Source organism: Narcine bancroftii, chromosome 1, assembly GCF_036971445.1.
Source record: "Narcine bancroftii isolate sNarBan1 chromosome 1, sNarBan1.hap1, whole genome shotgun sequence".
Classification (NCBI taxonomy): domain Eukaryota; kingdom Metazoa; phylum Chordata; class Chondrichthyes; order Torpediniformes; family Narcinidae; genus Narcine; species Narcine bancroftii.
In genome coordinates this window covers 449,342,471-449,369,784 of record NC_091469.1, presented here as the reverse complement: position 1 = coordinate 449,369,784, position 27,314 = coordinate 449,342,471, and the positions used below count along the sequence as shown (strand labels likewise).

The 27,314-nt window shown below is 40.8% G+C and overlaps 1 protein-coding gene across 1 annotated transcript in view; it reads left to right on the top strand.

Annotated features, from left to right (window-relative positions):
• rab18a (RAB18A, member RAS oncogene family) overlaps positions 1–27,314 on the top strand; it is a 107,018-nt gene that overhangs the window by 17,750 nt on the left and 61,954 nt on the right. The window contains exon 3 of the mRNA XM_069914541.1: positions 14,211–14,272. Coding sequence (XP_069770642.1) covers positions 14,211–14,272 — 62 coding nt within the window. The remainder of the gene's footprint in view (positions 1–14,210; positions 14,273–27,314) is intronic.

The following is a 27,314-nucleotide window of genomic DNA, read 5'->3' as shown; positions in this document are numbered from 1 at the left end:
CAACAGACTCGCCAAGGCAAATAGCGCCTTTGGAAGACTACACAAAAGAGTCTGGAAAAACAACCAACTGAAAAACCTCACAAAGATAAGCGTATACAGAGCCGTTGTCATACCCACACTCCTGTTCGGCTCCGAATCATGGGTCCTCTACCGGCACCACCTACGGCTCCTAGAACGCTTCCACCAGCGTTGTCTCCGCTCCATCCTCAACATCCATTGGAGCGCTCACACCCCTAACGTCGAGGTACTCGAGATGGCAGAGGTCGACAGCATCGAGTCCACGCTGCTGAAGATCCAGCTGCGCTGGATGGGTCACGTCTCCAGAATGGAGGACCATCGCCTTCCCAAGATCGTATTATATGGCGAGCTCTCCACTGGCCACCGTGACAGAGGTGCACCAAAGAAAAGGTACAAGGACTGCCTAAAGAAATCTCTTGGTGCCTGCCACATTGACCACCGCCAGTGGGCTGATAACGCCTCAAACCGTGCATCTTGGCGCCTCACAGTTTGGCGGGCAGCAGCCTCCTTTGAAGAAGACCGCAGAGCCCACCTCACTGACAAAAGGCAAAGGAGGAAAAACCCAACACCCAACCCCAACCAACCAATTTTCCCTTGCAACCGCTGCAATCGTGTCTGCCTGTCCCGCATCGGACTGGTCAGCCACAAACGAGCCTGCAGCTGACGTGGACTTTTTACCCCCTCCATAAATCTTCGTCCGCGAAGCCAAGCCAAAGATACCTAGGTATCACATTGCTTGTGTTTGCCATCTAAATGGTGATTCTTTCTTAAACTTTGTGAAATCCGCATTATTCATTGGCATTACTTCACTTTTATTTGCGTTGATCGTGTACCTCGATACTTCTCCATATTCCTTCAATTTCTTATGTAATTCTTTTATTGATATTTCTGGTTCTATTAAGCATACTATGATGTCATCTGCAAATAGACTGATTTTATATTCTCTTTTATTTTTTCCCTCTTATTTTATTTTCTATTCTTATCAATTCTGCCAGTGGTTCTATAGCTAACGCGAACAGTGAGGGAGATAGTGGACATCTCTACCTAGTTGACCTGCTTAATTTAAATTGGTTTGATATATATCCATTTACTGTCACCTTCGCCAATGGTCCCTTATATAATGCTTTAATCCAATTAATATATTTCTCTGGTAGGTTGAACCTCTGTAGTACTTTAAATAAATAATTCCATTCTACTCTGTCAAAGGCTTTTTCCGCATCCAAGGCAACCACCACTGTTGGTGTCTTGTTTCCTTGTACTGCATGGATTAAGTTAATGAATTTACAGATATTGTCTATTGCTCGTCTTTTCTTAATAAATCCAGTTTGATCTAGTTTTACTATTTTTGGTACACAGTCGGCCAATCTGTTTGCTAATAGTTTAGCTGTTATCTTATAATCTGTGTTAAGTAGAGATATTGGTCTATACGATGCTGGTATTAGTGGATCTTTCCCCGTCTTTGGTATTACTGTAATTATTGCGGTTTTGCATGATTCTGGCATGTTTTATGTTTCTTCAATCTGGTTCATTACTTCCAGGAGAGGAGGAATTAATAAGTCTTTAAATGTTTTATAGAATTCTATTGGGAGTCCGTCCTCTCCCGGCATTTTATTGTTCAGTAGTTTTTTTAATATATCCTGTATTTCCTCTATTTCAAATGATTTTATTAATTTGTTTTGCTCCTCTTCTTGCAATTTCGGTAGTTCAATTTTAGCTAGAAACTCATCTATTTTGTCTTCTCTCCCTTCGTTCTCAGTTCGATATAATTGCTCGTAGAATTCCTTGAAGTTTTCATTAATCTTTGTTGAGTTATATGTAATTTGTTTGTCCTTTTTCCTTGATGTCAATACCATTCTTTTAGTTAGTTCTTTCTTAAGTTGCAAGCTAGTATTTTGTGCGTTTTTTCTCCTAGCTCATAATACTTCTGCTTTATTTTCATTATGTTCTTCTCCACCTTATATGTTTGTAGTGTTTCATATTTTATTTTTTTGTCCGCTGAATCTCTTCTTTTTGTTGTATCTTCCCTTGTTGCTAATTCTTTTTCTGTACTTGCTATTTCCCTTTCCAGCTGTTCTATTTCCCAATTGTAGTCCTTCTTCATCCTAGTTACATAACTTATTATCTGCCTTCTGATGAACGCTTTCATTGCATCCCATAGTATACATTTATCTTTCACTGATTCTGTATTTATTTCAAAGTACATTTTAATTTGTCGCTCAATGAATTCTCTAAAATCCTCTCTTTTATGTAGCATGGAGTTTAATCTCCATCTATATGTTCTCGGTGGGATGTCCTCCAGCTCTATTGCTAATAACAGGGGTCAGTGATCCGATAACAATCTAGTTTTACATTCCATCTTTCTAACTCTCCCTTGGATGTGGGCTGGCAACAGGAACAGGTCTATCCTTGAGTATGTTTCATGTCTACCCGAATAATATGAGTATTCCTTCTCCTTTGGGTGTTGTCTCCTCCATATATCCAAACGTTGCATTTCGTGCATTGATTTAACCATAAATTTGGTTACTTTGTTCTTTCTGCTAGTCTTTTTTCCAGTTTTGTCCATCTTTGAGTCCAAATTAAGGTTAAATATACTCCTATCAGTATATTCCCCTGCGTATCTGCAATCTTCAAAAAGATATCTTGCATAAATTTTTGATCCTCTTCATTAGGTGCATATACATTGAGCAAATTCCAAAATTCTGAATATATCTGAAACTTTATCATTACATACCTCCCTGCTGGATCTATTATTTCCTCCTCTATTTTGATTGGTTCATTTTTATTGTTTAATATAGCTACTCCTCTGGCTTTTGAATTATATGATGCTGCCGTTACGTGCCCTACCCAGTCTCTCCTTAATTTCTTGTGTTCCACTTCCGTTAGATGTGTTTCCTGCACGAATGCTATATCAATTTTTTTCTTTCTTCAGTAAATTTAACAGCCTCTTTGATTTGGTTATGTATTCCATTAATATTTATAGTCATATAGTTCAACATGGCCATTTCATACTTTGTTTACCTCTCATTTTCGCTTCCTCATCACCACCTTTCCCCCATATCCATTTATGTTTTCTTTTTTTGAAAACACTCTAAGACAAAACTTCTAAAACATAAAATATTTGCACTATTCCCACATCTAAAATTCCCTTAACCCCAAATTTCCCCCCCCCTTTCTGAGTTGCCCCTTGTCCCTTGCCAGGCAACCACAACTCCCCCCTCCATACGGATTTTGAACCCGCTCACAAGCGTCAACTGATTTTGCAGTGATCGTTATTCTCTCCCACCCAGCCCCCCCAGAAAAGACTTTTATCTTCACATATAACAAAGCTCACCCTCTTAATTCCCCCTTACTTCCTTTCTTCCCTTTTCTTCCCCTTCTTAGTTCTTACTTATACGTTATTTTTCTTCTTTATATGAAGTTTGTCGTCATTCTTGTTCTTGTTACATCTCTTCATCTCTTTGTCTGTTTTGCTGGCGTTCTGCAAATTCTCGTGCTTCCTCCGGATCCTAGAACAGTCTGCTTTGCTGCCCCAGAATAACTATTTTAAGCACCGCTGGATATCTTAACATAAATTTATAGCCTTTCTTCCATAGGATTGATTTTGCTGCGTTAAACTCCTTTCTCTTCATCAGGAGCTCAAAACTTGTGTCTGGATACAAAAATTTTTTTTTGACCTTTGTATTCCAGTGGCTTTTTGTCTTCTCTCTTTTTTTTCATTGCCTTCTCCAATAAATTTTACTAGAATGGATCTTGGTTTTTGTTGTGGCTGTGGTTTTGGGACTAATGCTCTGTGTCCCCTTTCTATCTACATTCCTTCCTGTATTTCTGGCATTCCTAGGACTCTGGGGATCGATTCTTTTATGAATTCTTTCATATCTTTGCCTTCTTCATCTTCCTTAAGGCCCACTATCTTTATATTGTTTCTCCTATTATAGTTTTCCATTATATCCATCTTCTGAGCTAACGACTCCTGTGTTTCTTTAACTTTTTTATCAGTTTCTTCCAATTTTCTTTTTAAGTCGTCCACTTCCTTTTCTACGGCTGTTTCTCGTTCTTCCACCTTGTCCACTCTTTTCCCTATTTCTGTAATGACCAGCTCTCATCTACTCACTTTTTCTTCTGTATCTTTTTTTCTTCTTTTTATTTCACTAAATTCTCCTGTAAGCCATTCTTTTAATGCTTTCATGTATTCTTGAAATTTTTTTTATCCATTTACTGTCCATTCCCTTCATCTTCCATTTCTCTGTGCAGAGCTTGATGTTCTCCCTCCTCTTCCCCTGTGTCCACTCCAGGGCCTGTGTCCTCTACCTCTCTTCCTTGTAACTGTGTCTCTTCTGACTTTGTTGTTGGGCTGTTTGTCTCAGTTTGCTGAGTATTTTTTTAATGATTTCTTGATGTTGGTCCTCTTCTTCTGGGCTGGTCATCTGCTGTGTCTCTGATTTCCTTTCTTCATTCTCCTCCCTCCCGTTCCTGTTATTTTCTATATCTTCCCGCTGGGAGCCCTGCTGTCGGATCTTTCTCAGCTGTTCAAGTTGTGGAGTTCCACTCCACAGCTGGTCCCCCTCCCGTTGGTGTTGTCTGTGTCGTGCGCATCTCGCATGCGCGGTTGCGCAACTCTGGCTCTGTGAGCCATCTTTGTAGTCCTGCGTTCAGTGGGTCGCGACTCTGCGGGGTTTCCACTGATCTCAGAGAGTGGGCTCCTCTTTCCCGGCGGGTCCCTGCTTCTTCGTACAGGTAAGGCCTTCACCTTTCTCTTCCGGCGTCTTTCCTTCTTTTCTTCCCGTTGTTTTTGGGTTTTCTTTCTTTGGTGCCATTTCCTCCACACCTTTATTTTTTATTTGTTGTGGTTTGTGTGTCTGGGGCTTTGCTTTTTCTTTACTTTTTTCCTTATTTTCTGGAGAGGGTTGGTATTCTCCTACCGTCCACTACTCCATCACGTGACTCCTCTGCTTCATCCAGTTTGAGGCCTAATTCTTTACTTCTTGTATTACTTAGAAGAAAGATCTCTGGATTTTTTAGTATGTTGCTTTTTGTGATTTTATTTAATACCTGATTTAGATCTTCCCAATACTTTTCCACTTTCTCACATTCCCAAATTGCATGTACAGTTGTTCCCGTTTCCTTCTTACAGCGAAAACATATATCTGATACTGTTGGATCCCATTTATTTAACTTTTGGGGCGTGATATGTAGCCTGTGTAACCAATTATATTGTATCATGCGTAACCTCGTATTTATTATTTTTCTCATAGTTTCGGAGCATAGCTTTTTCCAAATTTCATTTATTATCTTTATGTTTAGATCTTCTTCCTAGGCCAAGTGTAAACTTGAGGAAAAATGGATCATATTCCTCCTGGGTATGAACTTTTTTTTCTCATCTTAGATGGCGTCTACCTCTATCTGGTTCTACTGTTTTACTCTTTAACTATTCCCCTTTCTACTTTAGTCTTGATGAAGGGTCCCAACTCAAAACGTTGAATGACCATTTAGATTCATGGATGCTGCATGACTTGCTGAGTTCCTCCAGCAGTTCATTGTTTGCTCAAGATTCCAGTATTTGCAGTTTTGTGCTTTTCATCTTGGTAATTAAGATGCCTGTGTCTGAAAATTGAGGAACGTTGATATATAATTTCCCAGTTTTTCCCATTCTTTGCCAATCTAGTATAAATGACATTGTAGAAATAGGACACCTTCACATTTGGCATTTTGCATTAGACTAGTTGTAAAGTCAGGTCATGTCACCTTTATCTGTCGTTCATACTTTGTTCACATGGTAAAGATGAGATAGGGTTTCTCCAACACCATGGAGTATATTTACATAAATATAGGTTAGAAGTTCAAAACATTTAAAATATTAAGACTTGTACATTAACAGTTCTTGGTACCCAATCCCCAAATGTTCTTGGAATTCAGGAGACTGATGGCTTGGGGGAAAAAGCTCTTACCCAATCTGGACGCAAGGGCCAGATTGCTGCAGAAGGGAGAACAGTTTTCTTGAGGGGTGTGTGGAGTCCTTCACAATGTTTATTGCCTTTTGCCTGCATCAAGTGTTGTAACATTGTAGCAAGAGAGCCCCCAATGATCTTTTTCACTGATTTCACTATCCTCTGCAGTGTCTCGTGGTCCGAAAGGTACAGCTTCCAAACCAGGCAATGATGCAGTACACAGAATGCTCTCTGTAGAATGTAGTGAGGATGGAGGGTGGGAGATGAACTTTCCTCAGCCTTCACAGGAAGTAGAGGCACTGCTGGGCTTTCTTGACTATGGAGCTTATATTAAGGACCATGTGAGGTTCTCTGCTAAGTGCACTCCATGGCACTCGATATTCTTGACGACCTCCACGATGGAGCTGTCAATGGAGTGTGATTTCCCCCCTCTTGAAGTCAACAACCATCTTTTTTTTAACGTTCAGCTACACGTTGTTGGCTGTGTACCAGTCCATTAGCAACCACACTTCATCTCTGTATGCTGACTCGTCGTTCTTACTGATTAGATCCACCACGGTTGTGTCGTCAGCGAACTTTATGATAAATAAGGTTGGGTACAGAATAAAATTCCAAATAATGCCTGAGTTGAAAATAAATTCTATTTTTTAACTGATAAAGTAAAAACACAGAAATACTGGAGGAACTCAATGGGTCTTGTAGAATTTATAGGAGGTAAAGATGTACAACTGACTTTCGGGCCTGAGCCCTTCAAGCTGTGTCTTGGAGCTTGAGACCAGCACGATTGCAGAGGGGAAGCAGTGGGAGAGGCTGTCACAGAACACCCATTGAGAGGAGTAGAACTTCTTTAGAGTAGGCATCCCTTGATGAGATTTTGGAGTGGAACAGCTGATTGGAAGGAAACATGAAAGTCTGCAAACGATTGAGGAAGGGGTAAGGCCTGAAATGGTTATATATCGTTACCTCCTATGGATGCTAGGAGACCTGCTGAGCTCCTCCAACATTTGTGTTTTTACTACAATCACAGCATCTGCATTCTTCAACTGAACCAGATTTCCTTTGAATTTCACTAGCTACAGTGGAATATTTTATTGAATTTATCAGTTTTTGGCAAATAGACCAGCACCTACTGAAAACTCTTTTGATCTTTATCATGGAAATTTGAAAGAAGCCACTTGTCACATTGTTGCCAGTGTCAGCTGTTTGAAAGTTTTCCAATTAATCCCATATTTTTGCCTTTTCATTTTCAACTTTATCTGTTTTCTTTTAGAAAGTCACTGTGGAATTTACTTCCATCCCTCCTGAAAGTATTGTGTTAAAATTGATTGTCTGGCTATAATGGTTATGTTGCCAATTACCATAAATCACATTAGTTACTGGCCCTACTGCCTATACCAGCATCTCCTCTATTTTCAGTTATGTACAGTTAGCAAAACTAGAGTGATATGCTTCAGTAGATATGGTCATTAATATATGACCCACATAAGCACCAGTAAACATCATGTTCAATAAAAGATTCTGTCATTAATTTAGACATACAGCATGGCAACAGGCCCTTTTGGCCCACGAGCCCATGCCACCAAATTACACCCAATTAACCTACAACCCCTGGTGCATTTTGAAGGGTGGAAAGAAACCAGAGCCCCTGGAGAAAACCCACAGAGGCATGGGGAGTATGTACAAACTCCTCACAGTCAGCGTAGGATTCGAACCCCTGTCCCAATTGCTGGCATTGTAACAGTGTTGCACTAACACATTTGCAGGATGGCCTCCAAAAAATATACCATTCAGATTTTTGAAGTCTTTTGCCCATCATTCATTGATGCTTGGAGCTCCCTGTAAAACAGTGCTGTGGAATAACTCATCTTAAGACCTGCAAGACCACCACCATCACTGCCTCTTAGCAAATAAAAATGATTTAGCAACCACTAGGCTTTCACATGTTACCTAATTGTCATTAATAAAATGTAAAAATAACATGCCCATCATTTGCTGTATTGAATAGGGCTTGAAATTTTCAATGATTTGTAAGTTTTATTTCAACTATACACCACTGCTTCCCAAACTGCTCTCTCCTAATTGCTCTCTTATTGGTTCAAAATCTTCCAATATTCTGCCCTTAACCAATGCAATAGGAGTTAAATTACATCAAGAACAAATCCATCACCAAGATGTTTTTTATTGCTTATGTCCTAAGGATGAGTTTTAAAAAAATATTCATTTCTTCTGATCTTTTGGATCTCTGTCCTTAGAAATATTAGTTTGAACTCAAAATTAGTTCCATGGGTTTGCTTCGCTTCGCAGCAACTTCCTTTCAATTCATCACTTGGTCTTTTGTGTATTGTCCAACATTTTACCTTCCCTATCCATGGCGTTTTATACTGCCATTAATAACGGAGCATGTATGGATGATGATACTATAATTCAGTTGCTCATTACTTACTGATGTATAACCCTTGGCTTTCAGCATCCACAGTTCACCTGTGCTTACTTCCTATATTTCCAGCAACTCCCACTTGATGTACATTTTTTCTGCCTCCTTTTTTTTGAACATTCATCCCCATTGTTTGGTGAGGCTCTCTATGTAAATCTTGTGTGCATGGTGCAGTAAGAGAAAACTTATGCTGATCAATTTTGAACATTTGTTGTTGAAATATCTTGTACAGCAGCTGATAAATGAAGGAACAAACCCTTGAGCGCAATTGGTCCAAAGCCAGTTATATTCTTTCACATCTGGAATGTGAATTAGTTCTTGACCGAACTGAAGGAATTAATTTATGGCTGGCTGCAGGAGATGCAAGTGAAAATAGACTGTAGTCTCATCTCATTTCTGAGTATGCGTGAGTGCAGAGTATCTTAAACGAAATTTTGGCAGAAAAAGACGAACTGTCAATCTTATTTAAGCCATAACATTTGTTGAAATGGTAAGCAAAAAAATTACAGTAGTGCATGTTGAATAGCTCTAGTGTGGTTCATATGTTTTTTGCAGAGTAGTTTTTTTTAATCTGTTTATCTAGGAATGCTTAATGTTGCCAATAGGTTTTAAAAAATATCCATGAAAATGTTTTATTTCATGGTACTGTCCCCAAGTGTCTGAACACAGAAAATTAAAACAGTAGTTGAATCCTGTGACTTTTAAAATTTAAAAAAAGGACCAACTGATGTTACTGGAGCAATTTTAACTAAAACGTTTCTTTTTGAAATACATCGACAACTAACCAGGCCTCGTTTATGCTGAAGATGGACAAAAAAAACAGCAGATGCTGGAAATCTGAAATAAAAACAAAAAATGCTAGAAAATCTCAGCAGTTGAAGAATCAGAATTTGGTTTATTATCCTGAACGTGTCACAAAATTTGGTGTTTTGTGGCAGCAGTGTTGTGCACTATAGGTGCAAAATCACTATAAATTACAATTCCGTAAATGCAAGATTAAACAAAAATTAATAATTAGTGTGAAAAAGAGAAAAAGTGAGGTACTGTCCATTGGTTCATTGTTCAAAATTCTGATGGTGGAGGGGAAGAAGCTGTTTTTGTAACATTGAGTTGATGTCTTCAGGCTCCTCTACCCCCTACCTGATGGTAGCAGTGAGAAAAGAGCATGGTCTATGGAGGGAGAAAAGCCGTCATTGTTTTGAACAAAAAAGGAATTGCTGTGGGATTTCGGCATTCAGACAGAATCCATGATCAATCAACGTATCGAGTCTGGACTCTCTAGCAAGACAAAAGGGAAAGGAATGATACATTTATAAAGAGGGAAAGAAGCTGGGGGATGGGAAAGAGGTGATAAGAGTATAGGACAGAAGGTGTGACAGGCATAGAGAAAAAGAGAGAGAGAGACTATAAAGAAATGGGGAAAGAAAGATTGGGGTAAAGTATGGGAGTAGGAAGAGGAGAGTGGAACTGGATGGGAATGGGGTTACCTAAAATTAGAAAAATCAATTCTCATGCCATCAGATTAAAGATAACTTGCCCTCACAGTGGATGAAGCCAAGCATAGACATTGTTGTGGGAATGGATGGGAGAGTTAAAATGGTTGATTCAGGAAGAGCCACAAACATTTCAGTCACCATTCTGCGTTTGGTCTCTCCATCACAGAGGTGGCCACGATGAGTATATCAAATGCTGTAGATTAGGTTGGACAAGGTTCATATAAAGCTCTGTCTCACCTAAAATGTCTGTTTGTGGCCCTAAATAAAGGTGAAGGAATAGGCAATTTTCCACTCTACAATTACAGCAGGAACGTAGGGAGGGAACAGTGGATTAGGGGGTTTTGGCAACACAACCTGCAAAGAGCAATGGGGTGGAAAGAGTAAGTTGTGGCTGGGAGTGGGATCACAAGAAGTATTGGATGCAGAGACTAGTGATTTGGAAAATGAGGACCAGATGGATTCCATCCTCGTTCTGCTTGGGGAGAAATGGGTGAGGGCAGATGTACGAGAAATGGAGATATGGTTGCAGTTTAGGAAGAATCCATGTTTATTAAAGGAAATGGACTTTTCTGATGTCTGGAGTGGATATCAGGACATCAGAAAGGAGACAGAGGAATTGTGAAAAAGGGATAATGTCCTTCCAGGAGATGATGGAAAGAGGTATAATTCAGGTAGTTGTGAGAGTCAATGGGTCTATACTATATGTGTATGGATAGTTTGTTCCCCGAGATGTCTTCAGTGAGGTTAAGAAAGGAGAATGGGGTGTCAGAAGCAGCCCAGGTAAATTTAAGGGCTGGGTGGAAGTTGGCAAAGAGGTTAATAAAATAAATTCTGCACTGGTACAGGAGGTAGCATCAATGCAGTTGTTGATGTAGCAGAGGAAGAGTTGGTCAGTGGTACCTGAGTAGTATTGCAACAGAAACTACTCTACACAACTTCAAAAAGCAAGTCATACAGCATTCTTTACATAGCAAGGATAGATTCATAACCAAAGTTTCGGGCCTGAGCCCTTCATCAAGGTTTGAGAAAAAATTAGGCAGACACTTTAATGAAATGGTGGGGGGGAGGCGCAAGTGGAGGAGCACAGGGACACTGGCAAGAGGTAATGGGTGCATATGGGTGAGAGGGCACAAGAAAAAGCTGAGGTGTTGGGGAGGGGATAGCTCTCTAAAAGGAGAGGGAAGGAGACAGGTGTGGTGATCCTCTAGAGGAAGTTGAGACTGATTAGATGCGAAATGGATGTCGCATAGGGTCATGAGTTGTTAATAAAATATAATTAATACAAAATAACCCAAGTTTCTTTATTACAATAAAAGAAACATCACAAGAGAGATGGGGAAAAGAGGGAGACTGGAGAACTCGATGTTAATACCACCTGGATGGAGAATGCCCAGATGGAATATTAGGTGTTGCTCCTCCAATTTACTGGTGGCCTTGGCTTGGCTGTGCCTGAGGCCATGGACAGATACTATATATGGTTGGTCATTGGGAGATTGCCACCATTGATGCAGAGTAAAGTTGCTCAGAGAAATGATTTCCTAGTCTATGTCCAGTCTCTCTGATGTAGAGGAGGCCACAACGGGAGCACTGGATGTAGTAAGACCTCTGCAGATTCACCATTGAAGTGTTACTATAGTCTTGGATTGATTTTCGTACTGGGAGGATACTTAATTATGATATACAAAATGAAAAGCGGTCCTGTTAGAGAAAACTGAAAGATTTATTTTCCTTAGAAAATTGGTTAAAAATGAATGATGAAGTTTAGACTTGGCTGAGTAGCTGCTCTTTTTCAATTGTCAAAAATAAAGGTTTATGTGGAGTTCCAGAAAAAGACACTTCTCACATCTTAAGAATTGTCTCACAGCAAGTGTCATCACTGATGAAATTTGCATTGCTTTCAGCAGACATTTTACCTGCATGAAACTGGTAGTCGATCTAGCAGCATTGATCCCTGCTGTCTTGTATACATCTATGATTTGAACTACTAATAGCTGGTATTTCAGAATATTACAGGGTTACCAATGCTGTATTATCAAATTCTCAGATCCACTGGAAGGATAGGTGAAGCAGTAGATCATGCTCCTTCATACCCACATCCCCAGCACCGAAGCCTTAATTACACTCAGCAATGTTGGGCCAGGCTGCATAAATCACATGTCTAATAATAGATCCCTGAAATGGGCATTATCCAGTTATTGGAAATGGATACCAGATGGACAGAGAAGAAGATTCAATGATCTTCTCAAAGCCTCTGGAAAAAAATTGTAATATTCCAGCTAACTTCTAGAAAACCTTGACCCATGACTGCTCAAAGTGTAGAAGCAGTTTTTAGGATTGAACTGAGAGCTTTGTTCATGAATTAGGAGTACATAAAAAACTTTACAAGAACAGTGGAAAGGGTGCACCACTTTATAAGCTACCATTCAGCTGTTCATCAGCTGACTCCTGTACAGACTGTTGACCTCATCAGTTACCTCACAACCCACAGAGGTGAATTAGAAGCAAATCATTCTTTACAAGAGTATCTTTACAGGGACCTCTTCCTTGCTCTGTTTTCTGTTGGATAAATGGGTTTAAAATTTCACAAATCAAATAAAAATGGCATGGTTGCCATAGCGGTCAGCACAACACCTTTACAGCATCAGTGATCAGTGGTTCGAAGCCTGCACTGTCTGTAAGGAGTTTGTATTGTGACAGATTATAGATATGTTTTTGGGAGATAAATTGGGGCAGGTTTTTTTTAGTGTCAGTCACATACAAGCACTTTAAAACAGATCTTATTTACAATCTAGAGCTCTGCTCATATTAGATAGGCCAGCTCCAAGAGCCTTTGCAAAAGCTTTGGAGAATTCCCAAGAGACTTCACTAATGGATTATTGTTTACAAAAAGGCAACAGATGAAAGAACTCGCTGGAGCCACAGAGTGTCTGGAGTGGAATTTGCTGTTCTAAGAGGGCATGTAGTTTTGCAAGCAGAGAGAGTAAAAGCAGGCTTTCTCTGAGAGAGAGAGAGAGAGAGAGAGAGAATTCAGTTCTGCAGTTCTACAGTCAGCAGCAGCAGCTGGAACAGGACAAGCTGGCAAGCTTGTGGAAAACCCCATTTGGAAGATGGGTTGTGAGTGCTTAGTTCAGCCTGGTCAAAGCTCTTGTGGTTCATGCAAGAGGAGAGGACTGGCTAACTAACGTTTCACTTGAAATAAGAGAAACAAAAAGAAACTCTGTGGTGACCTGTGGTTATCATCTGGAAAACCCTGATAAGGCAAGTTTCTTCGGCAAGACACTAAAGTGGCTGGTTACAAGAAATCAGTTGTGGGTGTCCAGCGAACAACGAATCTCTCAACAATAAAAACTGACAAGAACCTTCCTGAGCGGTAACCATTTACCTTTCTAGCACCAAAGCCTGGTGAACTTCATAAATATTAAATTCTGTGCACAGTATTAAGAATTGCCTGCAACCAGTAAACTTGGAGGAATGAGAAGTGAGATTGGGCTGTGAATCAAAGAACTTTTCTGAACTTACACACTCATTACAGACACATGCACTTAGAATTAGAAGGGTTTAAGTTAGGTTAGTTAAGTTAATAGTGCTAAGATAAAGTTTGATCCTGTTTTCATGTTTAAAGATAATTAAAAGCAACTTTTGTTTAAGAAACCATTTGTCTTGGTGAGTATCTATTGCTGCTGTGTTTTGGGGTCCTGTGGGCTCGTAACAGTATGTTCTCCCCATATCTGCGCGGGTTTCCTTGGGCCTCCAGATTTTTTCCACCATTTGAAACGTACCAGGGGTGTAGGTTAATTGGGTGTAAATTGGGCAGCAGGGACTCCTGGGCTGAAAACTGTGCTGTCTGTCTAAAGTTTTTTTAAATTAAATCTGATACTGATTTAACTTGGATAGATGTTGGCCTTTGGAGCTGCCTTGATTCATTTCATTATATCACATCCCTGTTGCTGGTACTACCAAGTCTGATGTTCTACTTCTGGACATTCTACAATGAGTTCAAATTTCTGCATCAAGTTAAATGGTATTAGAAAATTTTTTGTTTTATTTCTAACATTAAAAAGAAAGTTACAAGATTGAAGGTGGGTGGAGCACTGGCATGCCCAAATTTTTTTTGGTTCTTTCATTCCTGTGACATCAGCACTGCTGTTTCCTAGGCTGTTTTTTGTCATTATTCATCAAAGGTCAAGATTATTAAGTTCAATCCATCTGGAAAAGTTCTAAAATGTTTAGAACAGTTTGGGATTGATGTAATGAATGTAAAGGTTACTTTGGAATATACGTACAAAGTATGGAAATTGATTTTTGATGTTGTTGCAGGTGTTGATTTCAAAGTGAAAACAATTGCGGTTGATGGAAATAAAGCAAAACTTGCCATATGGGTGAGTAAAGGATTTGAATCAGGTCTTTAAATGGCATGCACACTGCTCTATATTAGAAATAGGTCAAAGGTTAATTCTGTGAGGATGAGATAGTCCTACAATTGTTGCAATTGTAAATAAAAAGCAAACAATGACTTTGGAATAATCATGTCCAAACTGCTCTATTAAAAATGCAATGGCTCTCATTTTTGTATGTTACTAAGTTTACAAAACTTAGATCAAGGTTCCTTTGATCACTTTGTATTTATTCTGTTTTGTTCTTAATTGTTGGAAAAAAAACTGTGTTAGTTTTACTACACTCTTCCTTCGTAGGTTTGCAAATTCCTCCTTTTGGTTTTTAGAATTTAAGTATTTGAAATGAAGCTTTTACATAAAGTGATGTTAACATAAAAATTAGGTAGTTTTAAAACTGAATAACACCAGCATTGGTATTAACAGTCACCTTAAAGGAGACTTAAAGGAAAGATATGTAAGAGTGAAATTATTGTACTTCAGGTCTTGAGGACTGAAGACCAGACGATTAATATTATGGCAGATGCACGAGACAGAACAGAAAAGTTCTTTGAGGTTATAGGTATAAAGAATAAACCATGTATATTAGCCTATTCAAAAAGGCTAATATGTTCAAATGGATCTAGATGATAATGTGGTGAATGGATCAGCAAGTTTGCTGATGACACAAAGTTAGAGGCATAATGGACTGTGAGGAAGATTTTCAAAGCTTACAGAGGGATCTGGATCAGCTGGGAAATTGGGCCAGTAAATGGCTGTTGGAATTTAATGTAGCTAAGTGTTAGGTGATGCACTTTGGAAGAGTGAATCAGGGTAGGATGTACACAGAAAATGGTTGGCCATTGAGGAGTGTGGAGGAACAAAGAGATCTGGGAATACATATACATTGTTCCCTGAAGGTGGTGTCGCATGTGGGCAAGGTTGTAAAGAAAGCTTTAGGCATCTTAGCCTTTATATATCAAAGTATCGAGTGTAGAATTTTGGATGTTATGTTGAAGTTATTCAAGTTATTGGTGAGGCCACACTTAGATTATTGTGTGCAGTTCTCGTCACCCAGCAGCTGGAAAGATATCAATAAGTTTGAAAGAGTGCAGAGAAGATTTACTGAGATGTTGCTGCGTCTTCAGGAGTTGAGTTACCAGGAAAGATTAAACAGGTTAGGACTATACTCCTTGGAATGAAGAAGAATAAGGGGAGACTTGATAGAGGTTTATAAGATTATAAGGGGTATAAACAGAGTAGATGTGAGTACGATGTTTCCACTTAAATTGGGGAGATAAATAGGTGAGTTTAGGCTAAAAGGGAAGAGGTATAAGGGGAACATTAGGGAAAAGTTTTTTTACAGAGTGGTAGGAGTATGGAATGAGCTGCCATCTGATGTAGTGAATGCAGATTCAATCTTGATTTTAAAAAAATTGGATAAATACATGGATAGGAGTGGTCTGGAGGGTTATGGAATAAGAGCAGGTCAGTGGAACTCGCTAGTTTTATTGGTCAGCACAGACTGGAGGGGTTGAATGGACTGTTATTCTGTGCTGCAACATTCTATGGTTCTATGGACAGCTTTGTGGTCTAGATCTTTTGAAGGACTGAAATCTCATAAACATTGTACCAACCTTTTTTAATATTGTACAAGTTGAGTTTAATAGTACTGTATTTACCTAATAAAAGTCAAGCTGAGATACACAAGGTGAGGGTTTATACAATTGTTAGTTTACAGCCAACTAGGATACCTTTGTTTTAATCCTTGACCTATTCTTGCCCTGCCCTGGTAAGGGTTTCAGAATTTACACTTGGTGTGAGTTCCAACATTCACACCTGAAGGAGCATTATTGTATCTCTTGGCATCGTACCACCTTGCAAGGCTATTCAAAGTTCATGTTAATGGTTTTGCAAATGCTAGTCAAATGTTTTACAGTTAGTTGTTAAACTCTTATGTTCTTCAATCCTTTTATTTCTCCACCCCCCCCCCCCCCCCCCGCCACTTCCTCCATGTTCAGTTATTTTTACATGGAGATCCAACTCTGAATGGATCAAAAGTTGGAATTGTTCATTGAATCATCAGCTTGTTCATCAAATAATAAAATATTATTTCTAGTCCAGAACTAGGTCATTTCACGAACAGGTCCATGATGACATTTGTGACTCTTGCCATCTTATTGTTTTTCCCAATTTCATTTAGGTTGCTTGGATGTTTACCAGAACCATCTTTCAATGCATGTTATTTTTGACTCATCTACTTGTGGTAGTGACTTTTATTCGAACCAAATGGGCCAAATAGTTTGTGGTTATCATGTCTAGCCCCGGCTCACCCCATCAGTGAACCATGTTGTCCAGGTCTACCTTATTATGTCATCATAGACTCCATCTTTACATTCTCTCACTTCAGAGAAAAAAATCTATATACTTTCAATTAAATTCTTTATATCTGAACCTTTCTTATTACCTCTACCTATGGAAATCTTCATGAGGTTTCTTGTGAGTTTAATTCTGCTTCATTGGTTTTCATTCCTTTCCCTCGAGAGAGAAAAAAAATATTGTTTTATTTGCTTTATTTTAATTACCATGTTGACTTGTAAAGCCTTTTTGGTAAGTGGTGCATTTCTGTTGTTGGATCTGTCAACTCTTGTACTCTCTTAGATTAATGGGGAAAATTAGGCACCTGATGGATTATGTATTTCCTTTCCAAGGCCAATCTTCCCTCTCATATTTGTGTTAAACCTTTTGCTGTATCTATTTGGAAGCATAGGATGATGATCCCAAATAGGAAAGTCAGCCCACACTGTCAAGAAAACATACAGCAGAGCCTGCAGAACCATTTAAACATACAACAGTTTATTTCTTCAACAGTAGTAACATTAGGGGGAATAAGGGAGCATAAGGAAGAGTTCAGTGACTCATTCCCTGTACTGAGTCTTCACTCAAAAAGTACCCAGTATCCTGGTGCAATTTCTATAGTCCTTTGGACAGATGCCTATGTGCAGCTTTACAAGTTCTCACTAATTGGAAATGGTTTCACACATGCTTCATTAATTAGAGTCTGAAGCAGTTCCCTTGATCGGTTAATGTGTAACTAACAAAGAATTTCTGTTACCCTTATCTTTAGCCTTGCACTCCCATCCTATCACAGTTAACAACATCTCTGCAGCTGTGGAATGTATCCGCAGCTAGTCCTCCCATGTCATAAGGCCCTGTCAAATAAGGAAAATGCTCGACTGTAAAGGTAGAGGTTTAACTTAACTTTCTGAACGCTTCGTGGCCAACTCCAAGGTGCCGAATCCAACCCTTCTTGGGGAAGGATAATCGCCGGAGCGCTGTGTTCTGCTGCCTGACTTGAATGTACAGCCGCTGCAAGTGGCTGGTTGGGGTGGGCTGATGACGCCATCAGTCTACGACCCACCTCCCCATTTACCCCAGCCGCTGCAAGTGGCTATTGGGGTGGGCTGATGACGCCATCAGTCTACAACCTATCTCCCCATTTACCCCTGTCCCTCTGTGACCCCCTCAAGGGAGTGGGAGGGAGCCATCAGGGCAGTCGGGGAGGGCAGTGGGGGCTGGTGCGGGCTGTGACAGCCTCACCAGGCTGCTTCGGCCTTCGGGGCCACTCTCTGCAGCTCAAAACATCGCAGAGCAATGGCTGTCTTCCCTGCCCATAATCCCCCATGCAGCTGGAATCGTTCTGGTTGTCTATGAAAGGTAAGTTTATGTTTTCCCTCCGCGCTTGTGGCTAGCCTCCAGGCGGAGGCCTGGCATGAAATGACCTGTAGATAACAAAGTCTCTGCAACTGTGAATTATTTGACTGCAATCCCTATGAAAACATTATCTCTTTAATAGTTTACTTCTACAACAAAAGCCCCATAATCCTTTGCATTATAAAAACAGTAAATCTATAAAGATAGCTAGGAGTATAATAAAAACTTTTTTTTCAGCCATTGGATCCACCCAGTGCCAAAGCATCGTGCAAAGGGGTAGATGTAATCCCTATGAAATGACCTGTAGATAACAAAGTCTCTGCAACTGTGAATTATTTGAATGCAATTCCTATGAAAACATTATCTCTTTAATAGTTTACTTCTACAGCAAAAGCCCCATAATCCTTTGCATTATAAAAACAGTAAATCTATAAAGATAGCTAGGAGTATAATAAAAACTTTTTTTTCAGCCATTGGATTCACCCAGTGCCAAAGCATCGTGCAAAGGGGTAGATGTAATTGGTAGATGTAATCATGCATTTGGCACCAATTTCTCGCAAGTCCTGTATCTATTTTTGCATGTGGCTCACCAAATTAGTGATGTTGTCAGAGCTTTACGTACAACCATATTGATCTATAATAAAGTCAAGGTGCATTCAGTTCTGCATCGTCACAGTACGGATAGCAACCATCTCCACTGACAGTTGAGAAACTGCCTCCCCAACTTCTTGGAGCCCCTTAGCCTGTCATTAGCCAATAGCTCCAATGCTGAGGTGGCGAATCAGCTCTTTGCATGCCTTTCCTGTACCGTAAAAAGGGAACAGAATCATAAAGACCTGTTCCACCATAGCAATACCTCTCTTTGTCCTGAACCCAGTTACATCTGGCCAATCAGGGTAAGTGGTGTAGCTTCTGTACATGAATCATTAGAGGGAACCACATATCCCAAATAACAGGACCCCGTCCAATTAGCAGTCAGCCATGGATATGCCTTAGGCCAAAAATAAAATGTTTCATTATATACAGTAAACGTTTTATATCAACTTCCTCCCAGCTTGGTATGGTTATATAACTGCAGGTATAATTTAATAAAAGATGTTGATCTCCATGTTTATATTCTTACTTTCACTTGTCTGTGATCGGTTCTGTCTCAAAATCCATTCTATCACTTCCTGTGTGGGGTAGGGGGCTGGGTCTTGAGGGGATACCTCCCATTGAGTTGGTTGGAATACAGGGATAGATTCAACAGCATTAAACATAATACCTAGTGTCGCCGAGAATGTTCTCCCAGTATCACAGTGCGGCTTTCGCACAAACAGAGGAACTACTGACATGGTCTTTGCCCTCAGACAGCTCCAGGAAAAGTGCAGAGAACAAAACAAAGGACTCTACATCACCTTTGTTGACCTCACCAAAGCCTTCGACACCGTGAGCAGGAAAGGGCTTTGGCAAATATTAGAGGGCCTCGGATGCCCCCAAAAGTTCCTCAACATGGTTATTCAACTGCACGAAAACCAACAAGGTCGGGTCAGATACAGCAATGAGCTCTCTGAACCCTTCTCCATTAACAATGGTGTGAAGCAAGGCTGCATTCTCGCTCCAACCCTCTTTTCAATCTTCTTCAGCATGATGCTGAACCAATCCATGAAAGACCTCAACAATGAAGATGCTGTTTACATCCGGTACCGCACGGATGGCAGTCTCTTCAATCTGAGGCGCCTGCAAGCTCACACCAAGACACAAGAGCAACTTGTCCGTGAACTACTCTTTGCAGACGATGCCGCTTTAGTTGCCCATTCAGAGCTAGCTCTTCAGCGCTTGATGTCCTGTTTTGCGGAAACTGCCAAAATGTTTGGCCTGGAAGTCAGCCTGAAGAAAACTGAGGTCCTCCATCAGGCAGCTCCCCACCATGTCTACCAGCCCCACCATGTCTACCAGCCCCCCCACATCTCCATCGGGCACACAAAACTCAAAACGGTCAACCAATTTACCTATCTCGGCTGCACCATTTCATCAGATGCAAGGATCGACAACGAGATAGACAACAGACTCGCCAAGGCAAATAGCGCCTTTGGAAGACTACACAAAAGAGTTTGGAAAAACAACCAACTGAAAAACCTCACAAAGATTAGCGTATACAGAGCCGTTGTCATACCCACACTCCTGTTCGGCTCCGAATCATGAGTCCTCTACCGGCATCACCTACGGCTCCTAGAACGCTTCCATCAGCGATGTCTCTGCTCCATCCTCAACATTCATTGGAGCGACTTCATCACCAACATCGAAGTACTCGAGGCCTCAGCATCGAATCCACGCTGCTGAAGATCCAACTGCGCTGGGTAGGTCACGTTTCCAGAATGGAGGACCATTGCCTTCCCAAGATCATGTTATATGGCGAGCTCTCCACTGGCCACCGTGATAGACGTGCACCAAAGAAGAGGTACAAGGACTGCCTAAAGAAATCTCTTGGTGCCTGCCACATTGACCACCGCCAGTGGGCTGATATCGCCTCAAACTGTGCATCTTGGTGCCTCACAGTTCGGCGGGCATCAACCTCCTTTGAAGAAGACCACAGAGCCCACCTCACTGACAAAAGACAAAGGAGGAAAAACCCAACACCCAACCCCAACCAACCAATTTTCCCCTGCAACCGCTGCAACCGTGTCTGCCTGTCCCGCATCGGATTTGTCAGTCACAAACGAGCCTGCAGCTGACGTGGACATTTTACCCCTTCATAAATCTTCGTCCGCGAAGCCAAGCGAAAGAAAGAAAAAAAAACCATTCATCTTATCAGCATATAAGACATGTAAAAATAAAGGAATATGCTGTCACCCAAAATAACCTCTTTTCAGTCACAACTCTGGCATTTAGTTCAAAGGTCAAGGTGACAAAAAGGCATAACAATAAAAGTTCTCATGTTGTAAGAGGGACTTTTTTTTACTTCCGTCTATTTGGTGTATCCAGTGAGGCTGTCCTTCAAGCTTTACTGCCGCAACAGGACCTGGAATGGCCCTTTCCACCGAGATCCCAATTTCTTCCAATCCCAATTCTTTATAAGGACATAATTTCCAGTCTTGACTTTAGAATATTCACTACTTAGATCTGTTAGATCACCCTCCTTTAGAGGGTCTTGATGTACCTGTGAATGAACAGCACGAAAAGTTTTAGTTAGATTACTCAAATATTTGGTCATGTCTAGACCATCTCTGCAGCAGATAGCCCTGACTTAGCCTGCTGTGTCACCCACATATTAAACAATGCTAGAGATAGTTCTTTTAGCCAACTTTTAGCCCTGTTTCTTCAGTGAATTTTGCCAGCTTTTTTTTTAATGTTCCATTCTCACATTCCACTATTCCTGCTGCCTGGTGGGGTGGCGGGGGGTGGGGGGGGGGGGGGGGGCTGGTGATAGGAGCAGTGGAACTGCTGCTGGATCACCCATTCCATACATAATTCTTCATTTATCTTGACTTCAAAGTGAGGACCATTATCTGAACTCAGTGCCTCAGGCAGTCCACAGCAGGGAATTCTTTCCCTTAACAAAATCTTAATGAACAGTCAAAGCAGTAGAATAAAATCTTAACTAACAGTAAAAGCTGTATTGTTGGTTGTTCTTCTTTCTTCTTTGGCTTGACTTCGCGGACAAAGATTTAAGGAGGGGGTAAATGTCCACGTCAGCTACAGGCTCGTTGGTGGCTGACAAGTCCGATGCGGGACAGGCAGACACGGTTGCAGCGGTTGCAGGGGAAAATTGGTTGGTTGGGGTTGGGTGTTGGGTTTTTCCTCCTTTGCCTTTTGTCAGTGAGGTGGGCTCTGCGGTCTTCTTCAAAGGAGGTTGCTGCCCGCCAAACTGTGAGGCGCCAAGATGCACGGTTTGAGGCGATATCAGCCCACTGGCTTAATACACCAACTAAAACATCTGCTATCACCAAACAATATTTACAACAATGCACTCATGATAATTCAATAAAATCTAATTATAAATAAGAAAAATGGCTTGCTGGCATGGTGCCCCTTTACCGACATCGTGTTAATGGAATAAAGCAGTTTTTTGGGTTTTTTTGGCTGATTCACTAAAATTGTATGCTACCATGTCTGCAGTGTCCTATTTATGGTAAGATATTTATCATTCCCTCAGGTGGGTATCAGTGTGCACAAAATCAAATAACGGGTAAAAAGATATCAGGTACACATGTTTGGCCAACTGGCATAATCCATAACTGAGTATCGGGATGTGGGGCCCATTTATTCCCATTGTTTCCAGTGGCAGAGGCATTCCTCTACTGATCCTGCATTTGTTTCATGTCTGGCAAATCTGGTCTGTCGACTAACAGTAAAGCAGCTTGTTTATTCCCCCCGCCCCACCACCACCACCCCACCCTTCTTGGGACCTCCCACTCAGGGTTCCCTGCCATTTACAGGCAAAAGAATCCAGATCGAATGAAGTAAAAATTCACACACTGAAAAATGGAAAGCTCTGAGCAGAACTTTGGGAATATAGGAAAACTCAGGATTATGCAACTTGTGCACTCCCTAAAAATGCAAATGATGTTTCTTACTGACATTCTTACTGAATGTATGCGGGATTGTTTTCTCAACCAGCATGTCGAGGAACCAACGAGGGAACAGGCCATTCTAGACTGGGTATTGAGTAATGAGGAAGGATTAGTTAGCAGTCTTATTGTGCGAAGCTCCTTGGGCAAGAGTGACCACAATATGGTGGAATTCTTCATTAGGATGCAGAGTGACAGAGTTATTCAGATACAAAGGTTCTGAACTTAAAGAAGGGTAACTTTGATGATATGAGATGTGAATTGGCTAAGATCAATTGGCAAGTGATACTTAAAGGACTAACGGTGGAAATGCAGTGGCAATCATTTAAAGGTAGCTTGGATGAAATACAACAATTGTAAATCCCAGTGTGGAAAAATAATCAACTGATTAACCCCTAGCTCAACTGTTCTTCTGCATTTTGACAATATCTCCCAAATCATTCTCATTTTCTGTTTAGGAATCAAAGTAATATAAATGCTTTGCTTTTACTCTTTTAATTTTCTCACTGTCCCATTTGTCTTGGGACATTGGAATCAGTTCTGGGGCAGATGGGGTCAGTACCAACAGGATGGTCTACATCTGCACAGGGCTGGGACCAATGTCCTCGGGAGTTAGTTTGCGAGTGCTGTTGGCAAAAGTTTTAACTAATGTGGCAGGGGGATGGGAGCAAGTGCAAAGAGACAGAAGGGTATAATATGAGGGTGGATGCAAAAGGTAGCAAGGTGAAAAGCAAAAGTGGTAGACAGGTAAACCTGGGACAAAATTCAAAAAGGGTCACTTTTCAACATAATGGTAAAAACAAGCCTGAAGGCTTTGTGTCTCAATGCAAGGAGCATTTGTAGTAAGGTGGATGAATTGAATGTGCAGATAGCTATTAATGAATATGATATAGTTGGGATAACAGAAACATAGCTTTAGGGGGACCTAGGTTGGGAGCTCAACATCCAGGGATATTTGTTATTCAGAAGGGATAGACTGAAAGGAAAAGGAGGTGGGGTAGGATTGTTGGCTAGAGAGGAGGTAAATGCAACAGAAAAGAAGGACATTAGCTTGGGGGATTTGGAATTGATATAGGTAGAGCTGTGAAACACTTGAGGAGCAGAAGAGACGAATGGGAGTTGTGTACAGGCCAACAGTAGCAGTGAGGTTAGGGATGGCATTAAGCAGGAAACTGGAAATGTGTGCAACAAAAGTACAGCAGTTATAATGAGTGAGTTTAATCTACATGTAGATTGGGTGAACCAAATTGATAAAGGTGACGAGAAAGAAGATTTCTTGGAATGTATGCGGGATTGTTTTCTCAACCAGCATGTCGAGGAACCAACGAGGGAACAGGCCATTCTAGACTGGGTATTGAGTAATGAGGAAGGATTAGTTAGCAGTCTTATTGTGCGAAGCCCCTTGGGCAAGAGTGACCACAATATGGTGGAATTCTTCATTAAGATGCAGAGTGACAGAGTTATTCAGATACAAAGGTTCTGAACTTAAAGAAGGGTAACTTTGATGATATGAGATATGAATTGGCTAAGATCGATTGGCAAGTGATACTTAAAGGACTAACGGTGGAAATGCAGTGGCAATCATTTAAAGGTAGCTTGGATGAAATACAACAATTGTAAATCCCAGTGTGGAAAAATAATAAATCAAGGAAGGTCGTGCATCTACAGCTAACAAAGGAAATCAGGGAGAGTATAAAATCCAAAGAAACAGCATATAAACTAGCCAGAAAAAAAAAGTTTTCCTAAGGACTGGGAGAAATTCAGAGTTCAACAAAGGAGGACAAAGGGATTAATGAGGAAAGGTAAAAGGGATTATGATAGAAAGCTGGCAGGGAACATAAAAAATTACTGTAAAAGCTTTTATAGATATGTAAAGCGAAAGATTAGTTAAGACAAATGTGGGTCCATTACAGTTAGAAACAGGTGTATTGATCATGGGGAACAAAGACATGGCAAACCAATTTAATAACTACTTTAGTCTGTCTTCACTAAGGAAAACATAAATAATCTTCAGGAAATAGTAGGGGACCAAGGATCTAATGTGAGGGAAGGTCTGAAGGAAATAAATGTAAGTTGAGAGGTTGTGTTAGGTAAATTGAAGGGATTAAAGGCAGATAAATCCCCAGGGCCGGATAGTCTGCATCCCAGAATGCTTAAGGAAGTGGCCCAAGAAATAATGGATGCATTAGTGATAATTTTTCAAAACTCTTTAGATTCTGGATTAGTTCCAGAGGATTGGAGGGTGGCTCACGTAATCCCATTTTTTAAGAAGGTAGGGAGAGAGAAAGTGGGAAATTATAGACCAGTTAGCCTGACATCAGTTGTGGGGAAAATGCTAGAGTCAGTTATTAAAGATGCGATTGCAGCACATTTGGAAAGTAATGGTATCATCAGTTAGAGCCAGCACGGTTTTATGAAGGGAAAATCATGTCTGACAAATCTTATACAATGTTTTGAGAGTTTAACTAGTTGAGGTCGGCACAACAATAACAGTGGGCTGAAGGACTCCTACAGTGCTGTGCATAAAGCTTAATTAGGCATGATTAATTTTGTTCAAATATAAGATCATAATACATTGATCAGGATTTAAGGCAGGTCTACCATCGCTCGATGTGTCATGATGTCACTGGTGGAAGGTAGAACAGTTCTAACCCCGGGGATGGCTCCTTGCAAATGTGAATGAGTGCATTGACCCAGTTAAGAGTGGTCAAGAGTGAACAGCAAAGCAGCACTCATATCCCAGGACACTGAATGGCCGATTTAGTGGGACGCAAGTGGAAAAGAGGCTTATCTCTAGTAAAAGGGGTTTATCTCACTATACGTTTGGGGGTGGGGGTTTGGGCAAGAAAGTGTAATGTGAACTCAACAAACCTTTTTATATTGCATCCATTATGTATGTGTATTTTGTCCCTGTTGAGATTACCCCATGTTCATTTTCTATAAATTGTTCATGTTGGTATTTCATTCCTGCTTCCACTTTTATAGTAAATACCAGTGTGGCCACCAGAATCATAGTGGACATGATGAAATAACTATGCAAGGTGTTTTTTTTAGAGTGAATCAAATGGATTTACTCTTCAAAACCTGCGCAACCTTTTAAAGCCCGAATCACATGCCAAACACGTGCTTACGTCATCACCCACTGTCGTCATATAGTCGGTTTGATGCCTTCTGGAGGTTGTAGTGCCGCCATAACACTGCTACATCAGGTCTTTAATCTGAAATGCTAATTTAGTTTCGCATTCTGTCGATGTTGCTGGATTATTGAATATTATCAGAATACCATGTTCCTTATTTCATTGTTAACCATTTGTGGTTTTTAAATACTCTATTTAAATGTTATTTCAATATTGATCACTATTGAGTAATGCCTACTGTAGGGCTTCAGTTGTGATGTTTGCAAGCCTCCACTTAGCACCTTCTAATTTGATATCCATCTTATCCAATTAACTTAGCTGGGTATTTTTAATTTAGTTAAATTAGCCTCATTGAACTTAAATCAACATTATTGGTATAATTAAAGAACAAAATATAATTTCAAACAGACATTTATTGAATGTTAAAAAATATATAGTTACATAGACAGTATATGAAGACACTGTTTACATCCGGTACCGCACGGATGGCAGTCTCTTCAATCTGAGGCGCCTGCAAGCTCACACCAAGACACAAGAGCAACTTGTCCGTGAACTTCTCTTTGCAGACGATGCCGCTTTAGTTGCCCGTTCAGAGCCAGCTCTCCAGCGCATGACGTCCTGTTTTTTGGAAACTGCCAAAATGTTTGGCCTGGAAGTCAGCTTGAAGAAAACTGAGGTCCTCCATCAGCCAGCTCCCCAACATGACTACCAGCCCCCCCCACATCTCCATTGGGCACACAGAACTCAAAACGGTCAACCAGTTTACCTACCTCGGCTGCACCATTTAATCTGATGCAAGGATCGACAAAGAGAAAGACAACAGACTCGCCAAGGCAAATAGCGCCTTTGAAAGAGTCTGGAAAAACAATCACCTGAAGAAACACACAAAGATCAGCATGTACAGAGCCGTTGTCATATCCACGCTCCTGTTCGGCTCTGAATCATGGGTCCTCTACTGGCATCACCTATGGCTCCTAGAAAGCTTCCATTAGCACTGTCTCTGCTCCATCCTCAACATTCATTGGAATGACTTCATCACCAACATTGAAGTACTCGAGCTGGCAGAGTCCGCAAGCATCGAATCCACGCTGCTGAAGACCCAACTGCGCTGGGTGGGTCACGTCTCCAGAATGGAGGACCATCGCCTTCCCAAGATCGTGTTATATGGCAATCTCTCCACTGGCCACCGAGATAGAGGTGCACCAAAGAAGAGGTACAAGGACTGCTTAAAGATATCTCTTGGTGCCTGCCACATTGACTACCGCCAGTGGGCTGAAATCGCCTCCAACCGTGCATCTTGGCGCCTCACAGTTCGGCGAGCTGCAACCTCCTTTGAAGAAGACCGCAGAGCCCACCTCACTGACAAAAGACAAAGGAGGAAAAACCCAACCCCAACCAATCAATTTTCCCTTGCAACCGCTGCAACCATGCCTGCCTGTCCTGCATCAGACTTGTCAGTCACCAACGAGCCTGCAGCTGACGTGGACATATCCCTCCATAAATCTTCATCCGCGAAGCCAAGCCAAAGAAGATATGTAACTCCTGAAGAAAGTTTTAATTTCAGAATCTTCAAAAAAATTATAGCACAGGGGTCGATAGATTGGGCAGGACCTGCCAATCATTATCAGCTTCACTATGGTTATCAAACAA